Source organism: Phalacrocorax carbo, chromosome 27, assembly GCF_963921805.1.
Source record: "Phalacrocorax carbo chromosome 27, bPhaCar2.1, whole genome shotgun sequence".
NCBI lineage: Eukaryota > Metazoa > Chordata > Aves > Suliformes > Phalacrocoracidae > Phalacrocorax > Phalacrocorax carbo.
Window position 1 is genome coordinate 439,273 of NC_087539.1, and position 15,466 is coordinate 454,738.

The 15,466-nt window shown below is 64.0% G+C and overlaps 2 protein-coding genes across 5 annotated transcripts; both read left to right on the plus strand.

Annotated features, from left to right (window-relative positions):
* The first annotated feature begins 1 nt into the window (after position 1).
* Positions 2-5,570, plus strand: NEMP1 (nuclear envelope integral membrane protein 1). Of its 3 annotated transcripts, none has more exons than XM_064474160.1 (9): positions 2-137; positions 1,134-1,255; positions 1,350-1,560; positions 1,879-1,951; positions 2,114-2,207; positions 2,420-2,534; positions 2,780-3,005; positions 3,351-3,527; positions 3,806-5,570. In XM_064474160.1, the coding sequence occupies exons 1-9, from the start codon at positions 59-61 to the stop codon at positions 3,993-3,995; spliced, it is 1,287 nt and encodes a 428-aa protein (XP_064330230.1). In that variant the 5' UTR covers positions 2-58; the 3' UTR covers positions 3,996-5,570. The 3 variants fall into 3 exon arrangements, with proteins under 3 accessions (XP_064330230.1, XP_064330231.1, XP_064330232.1); XM_064474161.1 differs by having other exon boundaries at positions 3,354-3,527; XM_064474162.1 differs by lacking the exon at positions 2-137 and adding an exon at positions 226-807.
* A 497-nt stretch (positions 5,571-6,067) lies between these two features.
* On the plus strand, positions 6,068-14,548 carry MYO1A (myosin IA). Of its 2 annotated transcripts, XM_064474148.1 has the most exons (29): positions 6,068-6,181; positions 7,376-7,519; positions 7,714-7,829; positions 8,030-8,124; positions 8,234-8,338; positions 8,429-8,475; positions 8,651-8,714; positions 8,786-8,884; positions 8,968-9,071; positions 9,176-9,323; positions 9,406-9,524; positions 9,608-9,694; positions 9,802-9,867; positions 9,984-10,088; positions 10,395-10,457; positions 10,623-10,823; positions 11,039-11,265; positions 11,343-11,543; positions 11,638-11,731; positions 11,965-12,114; positions 12,225-12,293; positions 12,523-12,609; positions 12,873-12,947; positions 13,026-13,160; positions 13,277-13,383; positions 13,454-13,586; positions 13,656-13,808; positions 13,883-14,010; positions 14,306-14,548. In XM_064474148.1, exons 2-29 carry the CDS (start codon positions 7,397-7,399, stop codon positions 14,427-14,429), a joined length of 3,225 nt encoding a protein of 1,074 aa, XP_064330218.1. In that variant the 5' UTR covers positions 6,068-6,181; positions 7,376-7,396; the 3' UTR covers positions 14,430-14,548. The 2 variants fall into 2 exon arrangements, with proteins under 2 accessions (XP_064330218.1, XP_064330220.1); XM_064474150.1 differs by lacking the exon at positions 12,523-12,609.
* The last annotated feature ends 918 nt before the right edge of the window (positions 14,549-15,466 follow it).

Consider the following 15,466-nt stretch of genomic DNA (forward strand, 5'->3'; position numbering starts at 1 on the left):
AGCCAGGTGGGCGGTGGTGGCGGAAGCGGAAGTCGGCGGCGCGACCGCGGCGGGAGGGATGAAACCGGCTCCGGGGCGGCGGCGGCTCCTGGGGGCGCTCGTGCTGCTGCTTCTGTCGCCGCTGCTGGGGGGTGTAGGTACGGTGGGCGGTGACGTTACTAGGTGGGGAATGGGGTGCTGGCGGCGGTGACGTCATGGCGGGTCTCCGCCATGGGTGGCCCCGCGGGAGCGGGGCGGGGGTGTCACGTGTCACGCGGCGGGGGGCTGGGGGCTCCGGCCCCGTGTCTCCCGTACCCCCGCTGCCGTGCTCCCGGTCGGCGGAGGGCCGGGCCAGCCCTCCGGGGCGGAGCGGCTCCCGCAGCCCGGTGACTCCGGAGCCGTGGTGGGGCGGGACGGCGGGCTGGAGGTGGTGGCGGCACTGACTCCGCCGGCGGCCCCTACGGGGGTCGGACCTCTCCGGGCGGGGCGCCGAGGGACCCCCGCCATATGCAGCCCCGGTCCCGAGGGCAGCCCCTGCCAGCTCTCCCCGGGAAGCCGCCTGTCGTTCCCCTTCTCCGTCCTGGCGTTTCTCCGCCGTCTGGCGCGGGCGGGAGGGCGGCCGCGGCGCGTTGCTTGACGCCAGCCCGCGGAGCCCCGGAGCACGGCCCGCCTGTTCGCGGGGCGCTCCCGGGGCCTCGCGGGTGACGGTGCAGCCCGGCGCCCTGGCAGAGGGTGCTGGAGGGACTGGGCTTCCAGTGTCTCGCTGCCCAGATCTGCCGGTGTGGATGGGCCCTCTGTGGGCTTCGGGAGCCCTCTTCATCTTGGGGGGTGAGTTCACGCAGGCGGTGTGCTCAGATTTAGTTCTCCCTGAGATGGGGATGGCTCTGGGATCACGGAATCACAGACTGGCAGGGGATGAGTCTGCTGTTTATGACAGTGCCAGGAATGTGGTTATCCCAGAAAAGAACTAGACGGCATATTCTGAGGAAAACAGGAAGGTCTTTTATCTTTATCCACCCCGAGTATGTTTAACTGGGGGACCTCTGGGAAGGGAAAGCAGACCCTTGTGTTTTAGTGGGTGAAGCAGACAGGAGCAGGGGCCTTGTGTTTCGTCTGCGTGGCTGAATCCTTTTCCTCTGTTCTGTGTTGCACAGATGCCAGGGATTCGGTCATCCCACTCCAGGAGGGCCACGTGTACCATCTCTCAGCTTCTCACCACTTCTGCTATACCAACACACGCGTCCCGCAATGGCACGACATATGGACCAGGATGCAGGTGAGAGGAGAAAGCAGGTCCTTCTGGGTCTGGCTGGGCAGAGTTCCTCCAGCAGCTGCGGTCATGCCCCTGTTTGCTTCCTTCCCCTGTGCAGATCCGGGTCAACAGCAGCCAGATGATCCGAGTGACCCAGGTGGACAGCGAGGAGGACCTGGAGGAGTGGAACATGTGGAACATCATTTTTTCGTTCCTGAAGGAGAAGCTGAATGACACCAGCATCGATGTGGATCTCTACAGCAACAAAACGTGCCTGAAGGTTGAGCTGCTGGAGGCCGGCACCACATACTGCATTGTCCTCTTCCGACGTACGTGTCTTCTGTGGGAGGGGCCCCTGGGGTGGGAGGTGGGTCTGGCTGCGCTGGCACTCTTGAGGGAGCAACAAGGACATGGACAGGTGAGCTCATGGTCTGAGGGCCAGCAGGGCTGGTCCTTCCTTGGGAAGGAAAATGGGCCTGCAAAGGGAAGCATGTCTTCATACAAAGTGGGGGAATTTAGGGCACTTGTCAGAGGTTCACCTGAGATGCTGCCCCTTCCCTGTCCTTGCAACCACGTGGCAGGCTGGAGCTCGACCCAGAGGGCACAGTGCCAGGATTCCTCTTGAACTGGACTTGCTCTTTTGCCAGGCTTTGACCCTAAGCTGTTCCTGGTTTTCTTCCTCGGCCTGTTGTTGTTCTTCTGTGGGGACATGCTGAGCAGGTGAGCCGTGTCCTTTTCCCCATGAGCCAGGGACAAGAAGGGTTGGGTGGGCAGTGCCTAGCTGGCTCTGCAGGCTCTCAGGAGGTTGCTCCCAGTGGGTGTGTTTGTGCACAGGCATCCATGAGCTGTAAAACGTCTTGTGCATATGTGTGATCTCTGCAGGAGCCAACTCTTCTACTACTCGGCTGGGATTAGTTTTGGTTTGTTGGCCTCGCTGCTCATCCTTGTCTACATGATGTCCAGGGTCATGCCCAAGGTGAGTGTCAGGCTGTCTTGGGGCAGGAGACCTCACAGCAGTAGCCCTTTCTACACCTGTACGGTTGTTCTAGTGAGGCTGGCGTACGTGGCCTTGGGGTGCTGGGTTGTGGGTCTGGCTTTGCAAAGAGCAGGGCTTGGCAGCTGGGAGGAGGTAGCTATGGCTGCCCACTGCCCCACTACCTGTCTTGAATTTCCCATCTCCTCTCCTAGAAAAGTCCTGTTTACTTCCTGCTGGTAGGAGGCTGGTCCTTTTCCCTGTACCTGCTTCAGTTGGTCTTCAAGAACCTACGGGAGATATGCAAGTTCTACTGGCAGTACCTCCTAGGTAGGTGTGAGCCCTTCAGACTCACCTGTTCACCTGTCTGTGTGTCTCCTACTGGAGCTGCAACGTGCTGGTGGAAAACGTTGAGCCTTCCTGCCTGCCTCGTTGCTGCAGACACTGCCCTCGTGTTCCTGAGGGCTCCAGCATCAGGTTTAACGGCAGCCCTGGCAGATGCTGCTCAGCCAGCTCCCATCAGCCAGGCTGAGCCCGCTGCTTCGTGCCTGCCTGATCCCTGTGCTCTCCCACAGGCTACCTGCTGCTCATGGGCTTCGTGAGCTTTGGTGTGTGCTACAGGTATGGCCCACTGGAGAATGAGCGCAGCATCAACCTCCTCTCCTGGGCCCTGCAGCTCCTGGGGCTGTTGCTGATGTACGCAGGCATCCAGATCCATCCCATTGCCTTGGTCTTGGTGGTCATCGCCATCTGCACCAAGAACCTGGACTACCCTCTGCAGTGGGCCTTTGCTGCCTACAGGTGAGGGCTGCAGGCACCTCGGCTTGCTCCTGATTCCCATCTGTTGCCGGGCCTGGGTGAGCTGCTAGATGGAGCCTGTGTCACAAAACCGGTGCATTTTCAATGGGGTTTGGAGCTGGGGTGGGTATAGGTGGGGGTTGTGTCCCTTCTTCCCTGAAGTTGGTATGCGAGAGTGCCCCGCTTCTCCTTATGGCTGGGAGACTCCCTCGGGAGCGAGGAGTGCAGGACAGAGGGATGTGCTCCATTCCTCCCAACACCAGCTCTGACCCAGCTGCCCTGGGAGCTGAGCCTGCCCTGGGGGTGCTGCCCTGGCTGGGTGGGCGGTAACTGGTGCTGCTGTGCCAGCAGGAGAGTGCAGAGTGCCAGGCCCAAGCCAAACGCGCCTCGCCTGCTAACGGAGGAGGAGTACCGGATCCAAGGCGAGATGGAGACGCGCAAGGCCCTTGAAGAGCTTCGAAGTTACTGCAAAAGCCCCGATTTCTCTGCCTGGACAGTAGTCTCCCGCATCCAGTCTCCCAAAAGGTAATGCCCCGGCAGTGTGCTCAGGGTGGCTGACCTGCATCTCTGTGTGCTTCTGAAAGCCCGGGGCCACTCTGTGCTGTCACCTCTGGCTTTAGAGATAGGGAGGTGGAGGCACAGAAGGTCCGTCGTCTGTAGAAGCAGGGTGTGCCACAGGGGAAGGACAGATAATGCCCTGTCCTGGCACTGAAACACTTCACCCCAACTCCTTGTGTGCCAGGGCCTCGCAGGAGGCTGCCAGGCATGTGTGCACAACACGCTTCTTCATGGCTCCTTCCCAGGTTTGCTGACTTTGTGAGTGGTGCTTGTCATGTCACCCCCAACGAGGTCTCTGTCCACGAGCGGGAGTATAGCCTGGATGGCATCTTCTTTGAGGATCAGCTCTTTGAGGAGGAAGAGGAGGATGAGGATGACAACTCCTTTGACAGGAATCACATGACTTACTCCCACAACCACCTGGATGCTGATTGAGGTCAGCTGCCCTGGACCCACGGGGGCGAGGGGCAGAACCACTGCTGCTTCCTCACTGCCCTGATGCCTGCGGAGCGCAAAGCCCCATTTGCCAGGAAGAGCTGGTACATCTGCTCCCAGCGCCCCCAGTCCCACCCTGAGCTGGGCTGCCGTGAACTCTGCAGCAGAGCCTGGTGGGAGGACAAGGGGGGCTGACACCCTCATCTTCCCCAGGCAGCTCCTGCCAGGCTAAAGTGCGAAAGCTTTTGTTAGCACAGCCCTGGGTGTTGGCAGGGGAGACGCAGGGAGCTGGTCCCAGCTGGGGACTGGAGGGCAGGCAAGGTCTGCACTGCTGACAAGATATGGGACGCTGGTCCTGTCCAAAGGTGGACTGGAGCCACCCCGACTTTTGGTGTGGGTGCTTGTGAGCTCCCAGTGCATGAATCGTGGGGGCAGGGACCTCCCCAGGCCTGGGCGCTGGTCTGGCTCCTGCGAACACCCTGGTCCCACCCGCTCCCTCAGCACTGCTGATGTGGCTGGCAGACAGCAGCCCCGCTGCCTCTGGGCCGCCAGGCACCCTGGCTCTGCCAGGAGCGTCTCTGAGGCCTGCTGGGGTGGAGACGGAACAAAAGGTCTGCCTTGTGTGCAGATGCCTGTGAGGGCGACGTGCACGAGAGGAACTTTGGACCTGTCCCACTGGTACCTGCCTGCTGCCAGGCTGCTGTGGGGAGGGAGCGGGCAGCAGGTGACCTGCTCCTCCTGCTGTTACCAAAGATGCCAGAGGGCTCCAGCTGGTTGGGCTGTGCCTCTGCCTTGGCTTAAATCCTGCATGGATACCAAAAACCCCAGCGCCTCCCTGGCACAGATGCAGCTCGGCTGGCCCCTCCACATGCATTTTGCCGGGCTTGGGAGGAGGCAACCTTGAAGTCTGCTCTGTGCCCCATGCGCTTGCCCCACTCCCCACAGCTGCTCTGATGTGGCGGAGGCTGTGCTCAGCCTCCCTCTCCCCGTGCCTGTCTGCCAGTCTGTCCCAGGGCTGAGGATGAGTGTGGATGTGCTGCTTTCTCCCTGCCTCGCTGGCAATTAGGTGCTAGCAACTGCCTGTCCCCGTGAAGCTGGTGCCCTCCGCCTTTAACCTTCTGTTGCATGGGCCCGTCCCTGCTGTGCTGTTCTCCTGGCTGGTGCAGGCAGGGGATGGGGGTGGCCCTGCCTGTGTTCCTGCCCCCCAGCTGGCCAGGGGGCTCTGCTCCCCAGCAGCCAGCTCAGTGCTGCTGGTCCTTGGCCTTGCTGAAGCACAAAGCTGGAGGGGATGCCGCAATCTATGCAACTTTCTAAGCAATAAAGCTGCCCTCTGCAGCCTTGCGGCCGTGCTGCTGCCCGGGGCCTGGGCTCCCACAGCCTGGCCCGTACTTTGCCTGCGCCACTGCCATAGCTTTTTGCTGTTGGTTTGTTTCTGTCCCAGGTTTATTCCCCTGCCCTTGCTGCACTATCCTCCCTGCTCTGGTGTGAGCGGCCTCTGTTATTATGTCCCTCCATCTTCTCTGTGTGGTTAAAGACTGACTATATTTTTAATAAAGATGTATTTTGCAGGTTTGAGCCTCATGTATCTGTCCACAGTGACGCCAGGGCTGGTCCTTGGCTCTGGCCTGTCCTTGGCTCTGGCTGGTCTGCCCATGGGAGCTCACTCTGCCGAGGATGCTGCGTGGTGCTCAGGGACAAAGAACAAGCCCGTGTGCTGGGCTCCCTGTGGCAGCCACAGAGCAGAGGCAGGACGCTGGCCACAGGCCTCTCGCTCTGGCTGCGGTGCGGGCAGGTGTCTTCTCCCTGGAAGCAGCCCTGGGCGCTCCCAGCTCTGCCAGCCCGTGTACATTGCCCCGGTTTCCCGCAGCCCTGGAGGAAGCTCCCTTTGTTTGCTTGGCTGCAAATGACTGACTCTGCTTGTTCCTGCTACGAGCTACTGGGGCAGGGGGGTGAGTGGGGCAGCAGCAGCCTGGCTGGGCTGGGACCCGGCAGGCAGCCTGGGGCTCCTTCCCAGCTGGCTGATGTGCTTTGTGCCTCAGTTTCCCTGTCTGCGAGTGGGCGTGGTGCCCTGAGGGAGGTCCTTCTGGCCCCCCGCCCCTCCACGGGCTGGGCTGGGCTGAGCCCCGCCAGCTCCCGGACAGCCCCAGCTGAAGCCACTCCAGGAGCCTCCGCTCTGGGATCGGGAGGTGAGTCGCCGACCCCTCAGCTCCCAGGCACCAGCCTGAAGCACCCAACCCCCCTGCAGCCCGCACCTGGCCAGGGACACCCTGTCCCCACAGCCCCCACCCCACGGGGCACAGGGAGCTCTGAGACCAGCACGGTGGGGAAGATGGGTGAGCCTGGGACTGCCCTGGAGCTGCATGGGGGCTCTTGCTCTGTGTCCACCCGTGCTCACACTGGGGTCCTGCACCCAGCAGCACGGTGGTCTTGGTGCCAGTGCCCTGCACAGGGAGGGGGGCTGCAGGGACTCACAGCAGGCTCTGCCATCATCTCCGGAGGTTACTGCCAGGGCAGCAGCTCCTGATGGAGCCATCAAAATTGCCCTGTTCACCCTGTCCTCCACCTTCTCACTCATGAACTTTCCCCGGGCATCGATAAGTGGGGCTGGGTTTACAGCCCTGTGCCTGGGCTGTAAAGCGAGGGTGAAGGTCGCCCTGGGGAAGCAGCTGCTCTGTAAAAGACAGGTGAGGGATGGTTGGAGGACGGGGAGAAAGCAGCACTGTCTCTTGTGGGTGGGAGCTCTTGGGTGCTGCTGGCTGCAGGGCTGTTGATGGGGCCTGGGCTCCCCCAGTCCTGAGCCTGTCCCTTCCCCGCCCTGGCTTCCCCCTGCCAGGAAGGAGGGAGGAAGCGGAGGCTGAATCCGTCCCTGCCCCAAGAATAGGACCCAGGTGTCCACGTTTCCTGGCTGGGCCCATACTTCCCCTGCAGTGGTGGGCTGGAGGCGTTCTGCCCCTGCCCCCCCCCCCCCCAGCACCCCTCCTCCCCAGGGTCCTGGGTGCCAGGGTGCCCCTGGGAGGAGCCCTCTGAGCCAGCGTGGGTGTGCAGCTGCCTTGTCCCCTGTCCCTGGGGCTGCCAGCCCCAGCGTGGTGCCTGGGGGTGCTGGGCATGGCTGGGGCAGGGAGCAGCCAAGGTCCTGGCTTCATCCCACTGGCCAAGGGCTGCATCCTGCTCTGCCCCGTGCTGGGCTCAGCCAGTGCTTCAAGCCTTGCCAGGCATCTCAGCGGGTCTGTGCCCCCTGGGTGCTGGGGCACCCTGCCCTCCCTGGGGCCCTTCTGAGCCTATAAGGGCCTCGGGGGTGCAGGGGCTGCTGAGGACCGGGGGTGTTTTGGGGAAGGGGCTCTGTGTCTGTGGGCTGCAGCCCCTCCTCCACTCTGCCCCAGCTGCCCCGGAGCTGCCCGGCCATGGAAGCCACCACCTCGAGGCTGGACCCGGCGGCGGTCGGGGACCTGGTGTTGCTGGACCCCCTCACCGAGGAGTCACTGCTCCACACCCTGCAGGAGCGCTTCCGCCGCAGCGACATCTACGTGGGCACTGGGCCAGGGGCGCGGGCCTGGGATGGGGAGTGGGGGGCTGTGGAGCCTGGGATGGGGAGCAGGACACAGGGTCTGGGATGGGGAACAGCAGGGGGTGTGGTGTCTGGGGTGGGGAGCAAGGAAGAGCACAGATTCTGGGCTGGGTCCTCCCCTCCCCGCACCAATGCCATCCTGGTTGCCTGCAGACGTACATCGGGAACGTGGTGATCTCAGTGAACCCCTACCAGTCCCTGCCCATCTACAGTCCTGAGAAGGTACAGGAGTACCACAACTGCAACTTCTTCGCTGTGAAGCCCCACATGTGAGCATGGGGAGCCTGGCAGCCCTGGGATACCCTCTGTCCCCCTGGATCCTGCTAAGGGCCTCATCCATGGGCAAGCCTGAGGCTTCGGGGTCTGGGGGAGTCTACTTGGGTCAGCCTCACAGCCACAATGGGGGCTCTTGGCATTTTCTGAAGTCCCTGGACCCCTCCAGCCCCCTTCTAACTCCTCCTTCCCCCAGCTATGCGATCGCTGACGATGCCTACCGCTCACTGCGGGACCGGGACAGGGACCAGTGCATCCTCATCACTGGCGAGAGCGGGGCCGGCAAGACAGGTAGAGCTGGGGCTGCCACCAGTGCTCACAGGGCTGGGAGGGGCTCGCTGGACAGGTGGGCGCAGCCCTGCCACCCATGGCCCCGGCACCCATGGCCCCTCACTCATAGAGGCCAGCAAGCTAGTGATGTCCTACGTGGCGGCTGTGTGCAGCAAAGGGGAGGATGTGGACAAGGTGAAGGAGCAGCTCCTGCAGTCGAACCCTGTGCTGGAGGGTAAGCACCCACAACTCGTGCCCTGTGCCCACCCCAGGGCTCAGCACAGCCCCACCTGGACCATGCTGTAACCCCGTCCTCACCCCACAGCCTTTGGAAACGCCAAGACTGTCCGCAATGACAACTCCTCCCGATTCGTGAGTGACCAGGGAACTGGGGCAGTGGTGGGGCCATGTCCCACAGGGCTGGACCCTGCAGGGACCACATGGACCCTGATGGGGCTGGAGGCAGGGGACAGGGTTGTAGACACGGGGAGCAGAGCTGCTGCCCCCCACAAGGTCCCCCTGCCTTGACGCCAGCCCCATCCCTCAGGGAAAGTACATGGATGTGGAGTTCGACTTCAAGGGGGAGCCCCTAGGAGGGGTCATTAGCAACTGTGAGTACCGATTGCCCATCCCAGGGGGGTCCTACCCCCCATTCCCTGGTGACACTGACCCCTGCCTGCAGACCTGCTGGAGAAATCCCGCATCGTCCGGCATGTGAAGGGCGAGAGGAACTTCCACATCTTCTACCAGCTCCTGGCCGGGGGCTCGGCACAGCTGCTCCGTAGGTCCAGGCCCTGAGCATGGCGGGTCAAGGGGGATTGGGACCCTGGGGGGGGACTGGCTGACCACCTCCTCCCCCTGCAGAGCAGCTGAAGCTCCGCCAGGACTGCCGGCACTACGGCTACCTCAACCGGGAGAGCTCTAGCCTGCCCGGCGTGGACGACGCAGCCAACTTCCACGCCATGCAGGTACCGCCAGCCAGGGCCTGGGAGGCTGGGAAGCTGTGACACCCCCGCTGCAAAACACCCTGGGGCTGTCCCCGTTGCCCTGAGCTGCCTGTGTCTGTCCCCAGGATGCCATGAGGGTCATTGGCTTCTCACCTGATGAGGTGACAGCGCTGCTGGAGGTGACGGCCGTGGTGCTCAAGCTGGGCAACGTGCAGCTGAGCAGCAGCTACCAGGCCAGTGGGATGGAGTCCTGCAGCATCGCTGAGCCACAGGGTAGGGGCAGGGACAGGGATAGGGATGGGAATGATGGGGAGGGGGCCCTGCTTGGCCCCAGCACTGCTGCCTCCCTGCACAGAGCTTCAGGAGATCTGCGAGCTGATCGGGCTGGACCCCAGCGTGCTGGAGCGGGCGCTGTGCTCCCGCACTGTGAAGGCGCGGGATGAGACGGTGCTCACCACCCTCAGCGTCCCCCAGGTGAGCAGGACCATCCCCTGCCATGGGGCTGACACCTGGCAGCCCCCTGGGAGCCAGCACGAGTCCCTCGCCCCTCTCCCCAGGGCTACTACGGCCGGGATGCGCTGGCCAAGAACATCTACAGCCGCCTCTTCGACTGGCTGGTGAACCGCATCAACACCAGCATCCAGGTGAGCACCTGGGGTGACATGTACCTGCCCACCCATCCTGGACAGGGCCCAGGAACCCCACCTCACGTGGGGCCAGGACACAGCTCAGTGCCCCACTGTCTCCCCAGGTGAAGCCAGGCAAGCAGAGGAAGGTGATGGGTGTCCTGGACATCTACGGCTTTGAGATCTTCCAGGTGAGTGCAGGGCCCACCTGGCCCCATCCTGCTGCTGGGGGGACTGGGGGCAGTGGGTGGGACATGGGGCAGGGCTGGGGGATCAGGCCCTGTCACGCAGGACCCCTCTCTCGCAGGATAATGGCTTTGAGCAGTTCATCATCAACTACTGCAACGAGAAGCTGCAGCAGATCTTCATCCTGATGACTCTGAAGGAGGAGCAGGAGGAATACGTCCGAGAGGTACCCCCTACCCAGGCCGGTCGGGCTGGATGTGGCCCCTCTGCCTGTGCAAAGCCATGGCCCCAGAAAGCCTTGGCCCCCTGGGGACAGGGAAGTGCTGGAGACGGCTCTGCACCATGTCCCTCCCTCACCCCGCTCCCCGCCGGGAGCAGATTCAATAGCAGGAAGGCAGGGAGGGATTTGGGATTCCATCCCCATGGCCGGATGTCCGGTTCCTGCCCCACATCAGCTGGGGGGTGTCTGTGGGGCAGGGTCCATGCACTGTGTGTCCAGGGGTCTGTGTGTCTGACCTCTGTCTGCTCCCAGGGCATCCAGTGGACCCCAGTGGAGTTTTTCGACAACAGCATCATCTGCAACTTGATCGAGAATGTGAGTTGCCCCCCCAGTGCCAGGGGCCCAGGTTTGGGTCCCAGCTTCCCCCCGTCACACCTGGTGCGAGTTTGGGCTGAGCAGAGCTTGGAGCAGTCCCAGTTCGATGGAGCCGCTGCTCAGGGCTGGGGCCGGTTTGGGGTGACACTGTCCATCACGGCACAGAGCAAGTGCGGGATCCTGGCCATGCTGGATGAGGAGTGCCTGCGGCCTGGTGTGGTCAACGAGGACACCTTCATCAGCAAGCTGAACCAGCTCTTTGCCACCCACAAGCACTATGAGAGCAAGGAGACCCAGAACGCCCAGCGTGTCATGGACGCCAGCCTGCCGCTGCAATGCTTCCGCATCCACCACTACGCTGGCAAGGTCTGCCAGCAGCCGCGGGCACCCGCTGGCGCCCACAGCCCCGCCGGGGGCACCTGGCACCCCCGGGTCCTCTTCCCAGCTTTGCATGGGAGATGCGGGGCTGGGCTGGGAATGGACACAGAGACGCTGAACCGTAGCCCGCTCGCTCCCTCTTCCCTCCCCGAGCGCAGGCCCCCATGCACCCCGCTGAGCACTGACCCCACTCCTGCACCCAGGTGACCTACAACGTGACGGGCTTCATTGAGAAGAACAACGACCTGCTCTTCCGCGACCTCTCGCAGGCCATGTGGGCTGCCCGGCACACGCTGCTGCACTCCCTCTTCCCCGAGGGAGACCCCCAGAAGGTCTCCCTCAAGCTGCCCCCCACTGCAGGCTTCCAGTTCAAGGCCTCAGTGGCGATGCTGATGAAGAACCTCTATTCCAAGAACCCCAACTACATCAGGTACCAGCCCTGGGGGGAGCCCTGGCCCTGGCTCTGGCGCCAGCAGGACCCCCCCAGACCACCGCTGCCCTCCCCAGGTGCATCAAGCCCAACGAGACCAAAACAGCGATGCTCTTCACACCGGAGCTGGTGCTGGCGCAGATCCGGTACCTGGGGCTGATGGAGAACGTGCGGGTGAGGCGGGCAGGTTACGCCTTTCGCCAGCTCTACGGCCCCTTCCTGGAGCGCTACAAGATGCTGAGCCCCCGGACCTGGCCCCGCTGGGCCGGCAGCGACAGGTACGGGGCTGGGCCAGACCGCGGGTGTGTCCGGCGGCCCCCTGGCCCGGGGGCTGCGGGGCTCTGACCAGCCTCATCTCCTGCGGTGGTGCAGGGAGGGGGCCGAGGTTCTGCTGGCAGAGCTGGCGTTCCCCCCTGAGGAGCTGGCGTTCGGCCACACCAAGATCTTCATCCGCTCGCCACGCACCGTGAGTCTGGGGATGGGGGAGTGGGGGGGACCCCGCTACGGGGCAGTCGGGCTGCCAGGGGAGGCAGGACTTGACCCAGGGTGGGTGTCTGCCCCACATGTCCCCTCACCCCACTGGCACCCCTGAGGCCATCCCGGGGGCTCCTGGGTGATACTGCAGCCCCCAGAGATGGCTCCTGGCCGGGGGTCCCTGTCGCCACTTGGCACCCCAGTGCTCACCCTGCCTGTCCCCAGCTCTTCAACCTGGAGAGTCGGCGCCAGGAGCGCGTGGTCCAGCTCGCCACCCTCATCCAGAAGATTTTTCGGGGCTGGCGGTGCCGGACCCAGTACCAGCAGATGCGCAAGAGCCAGATCATCATCTCCGCTTGGTTCCGGGGCCACAGGGTGAGGAAAGGGGGATCCCAGCCATGCTTCAGCTGCCCATCCGTCACCCCCTTGGTAGGGGCCCCGGCTCTCCCAGCTCCCACAGCTCACCCCACCTCTCCCCACCGCAGCAAAAGAACAAATACAAGCAGATGAAGCGGTCGGCACTGATCATCCAGGCGTACATCAGGGGCTGGAAGGTGAGGGCTGGGCACCGGAGGGCCGCTTGCTGGCGCAGCAGGTCTAGCGTGGGCAGCGGGGTGGGGAGCGTGCGGCGGGGAAGGGCCAGGGACTCCACATGCCCCACGGTGGGACCAGACTCATCTCCTCTCCCCGTCTTCCATCCTTCTCTCCTGCCTCTCTCCTTCTCGCTCCCTGTCTGTGTTGGTGTCTCTTGCCTCGGGCTCCCTGGGCTCTCATCCCCCACAGTCTCGCCGGCTCCTCTGGGAGCTGAAGCGCCAGCGCCACCGTCATGCGGCCGCCGCCACCATTGCTGCTTACTGGAGAGGGTACCAGGTAACGGGGCCAGCCCCACCATGGGGCCGCGCGCCCTGCCCGCTGCCTCTGTCCTGCTGTCCACGCCGCTGTGTCCAGGGCTGTCTGTCTGTCTGCCCACCCTGGCTCCTGTCTACCCTGTCGGGCCGGAGAAGCTGTCCTCTCCGCTGGGGCTGATCGGGGATGGGGGGAGGGACGCCCCGTGTCCCGAGGGGGCTGGCAGCAGGAGGGTGGCGAGATCCCGCATCCCCACCGCTGCCGCTGCTGACGGCCATCTCCGGCAGGTCCGCAAAGCGTACAGGAGGTATTTCCGCTCCGAAGCCAGCATCCGCCTGGCCAACTTCATCTACCGGCGGCTGGTGAGTGGGGCTGCAGGGAGAGGGGACACGGCTGGCCCAGGGACCCTCCGCGAGCCCCTGCCACGTTGCTGCCCCCAGGTGCAGAAGTTCCTGGTGGGGCTGGGGAGGAACCTCCCGCCGCTCTTGGTGACAGACCGGACCTGGCCCCCTGCACCATACAAGTTTCTGGCTGACGCCAACCAGGAGCTGAGGAGCATCTTCTACCGCTGGAAGGTGGGAGCAGGGGGGAGCGGGGAGGTGGGGGGGGCTCTGTTTGGGACCTTGCGTCCCTCTGCGCCAGCACCTGCCAGGGGTCTTCAGCAGCACCAAATCGCCCCCTCCCTTGGCAGTGCAAGAAGTACCGGGAGCAGCTGACGCCACAGCGCAAGGCCCTGCTGCAGGCCAAGCTCTGCGCCAGCGAGCTCTTCAAGGACAAGAAGACGCTCTACTCCAAAAGGTGCTGGGGCTGGGGGCTGGCGGGAGGGGGGGTGTGTGGGGCAGCGCCGGCTGACGGCCTCCATCCCCAGCCTGCAGCAGCCCTTCCGGGGTGAGTACCTGGGGCTGACGCAGAACCCCAAGTACCAGAAGCTCCATGCCGTGGCCAAGGACAAGCTGGTGATGGCCGACACCGTGAGGAAGGTGAACAGAGCCAGCGGCAAGGTGAGCCCCGTCCCTGTCTCCGCCGCACTGGGAGGGCGTGCAGGGCCACACTGACCCCCCTGCCCACAGACGGTCCCACACCTGCTGCTGCTGACCACCGAGCACCTGGTCCTGGCCGACCCCAAGGCTGCTCAGCCCAAGACCGTGCTCAGCCTGGGCGACATCCGCAGTGTCTCTGTCACTCGCTTCTCTGACGGCTTCCTGGTCCTGCACCTCAAGGAGGTACCCAGGGAGGGGGGAGTCCCTGGGGGCCTGGGGGATCCCTGGCAGGGCTGACCTCCCCCATCTCCCCACAGACCTCCACGGCGGGGGCCAAGGGCGACTTCTTGCTCATTAGCGACCACCTCATCGAGCTTGTCACCCGCCTGCACCAGACCATCATGGATACCACTGCCCAGGCCCTGCCCCTGCACATCACTGACCAGTATGGGTGGGGCAGGGGGGCGGGGTGACCAAGGGTGGGGCCTGCAGGGTGGGGCAAGACTTCCAGGGCAGGGTGGTGTCTGGAGAGGAGCTCACAAGGGCGGGGTAGGGCAGGGTGAGGCTTGTGGGGGTGGGCTTCACAGGATGGGGCATCGGCTGGAAGGTCCTGACTGGCTGTGGCAGGCAGCCCCTGAGAGATGGTGGCTGTAAAGGAGGCAACTCATGGGGCAGGAGGTGGGTCTGGGCGTGGTATGTGTGGTCCCACCTCACCCCTCTACCCTGGCCCCCCACGCCAGGTTCTCCACCCGCTTCCAGAAGGGCGACATGGCCGTCACCGTGGTGGAGTCGGCCAAGGCGGGCAGCAATGTCCCAATCTGCAAGAAGCGGGGCAGCCACAAGATGGAGGTCCTGGTCCACTGAGGGTATCCCCATTCCCTGCTGGGACCCCCACCACCCCCTTGTAATGTCCCCCTGCCCCGGCAGGTCTTTGCACCGCCCAGGAATTGCTGCAAACCCATTAAACGGATGCTCTGGTGTCAGTGCCTGGGCGGTGTTGCGGTGGGTGCCCCGTTACAGGTGAGGCACGGTGAACCAGTCGTGCCGGAGCCCCAGGACGCTGCACTGCAGTGCTGGAGCAGGGTGGGGGCATGGCCCCTCCCCGGGGGTGGAGTGCCCTGGCACGCTGCAGGGATGGAGCCCCCCCACCCCAGTCCCCCGCCTTTCCTGCCACCTGATTGCAGCCAGAGCTCGGCTCGGCAGTGATTGGAAAGGCCCTAAATTGCTGCCACTTTTCCCATTAAGTGGGAAAGCAGCTCGCTCTGCTGCAGAGGCAATTTCTGGGTGGCTGCGGGTGGCTGGCACGTGAGGTCCTCAGCACTCGCCTGCCTGTGCTGCCCTCCCCATCTCCCCCTGCCCAGGGTCCCCTGCCCTGCTGCAGGACCCCCTGAATAGGGTGCTCCCCGCTGCGTCCCCTCCCCTCGCCCAGCTGCCCCCCGCGCCAGCAGCCCTCCCCAGGCTGGCACCGTAGCTCCTGAGCTGGAGCTGCATTCGGGGACCGGGGCTGCAGCCCAGAACAGAACAGGGGGACAGCTTTGGGACTGCATGGCCCCAGTGCCACCACTGCAGCCCCTGTCCTGCTGGGACCTCCTGTCCCAGGAGCTGGGGTCGCTGCACGGCTCTCAGAGCAGCCCCCCTCCCCGCTGCCTTTTCTCTCCTGCACTCATCAAGCTCTTGGAGAGGGTTGGTTTGTTTTTTTCTCTCCTGTCCCCACACGTCACCTGCATTACCTTCGGGAGCTGACAACTCCCTGTCACATTAGCAGCAGCACCAGCTCCCAGGTGGGCCCTGGAGCATCCATGGGTTTGTTGTGCACAGGGGGGCACGTGCGGGCACGTGTGCCAGGGCACTTGGGCAGCGCATGCACGTGGTGGTGGTGGGGAAACGTGTCTCTGTGCAGA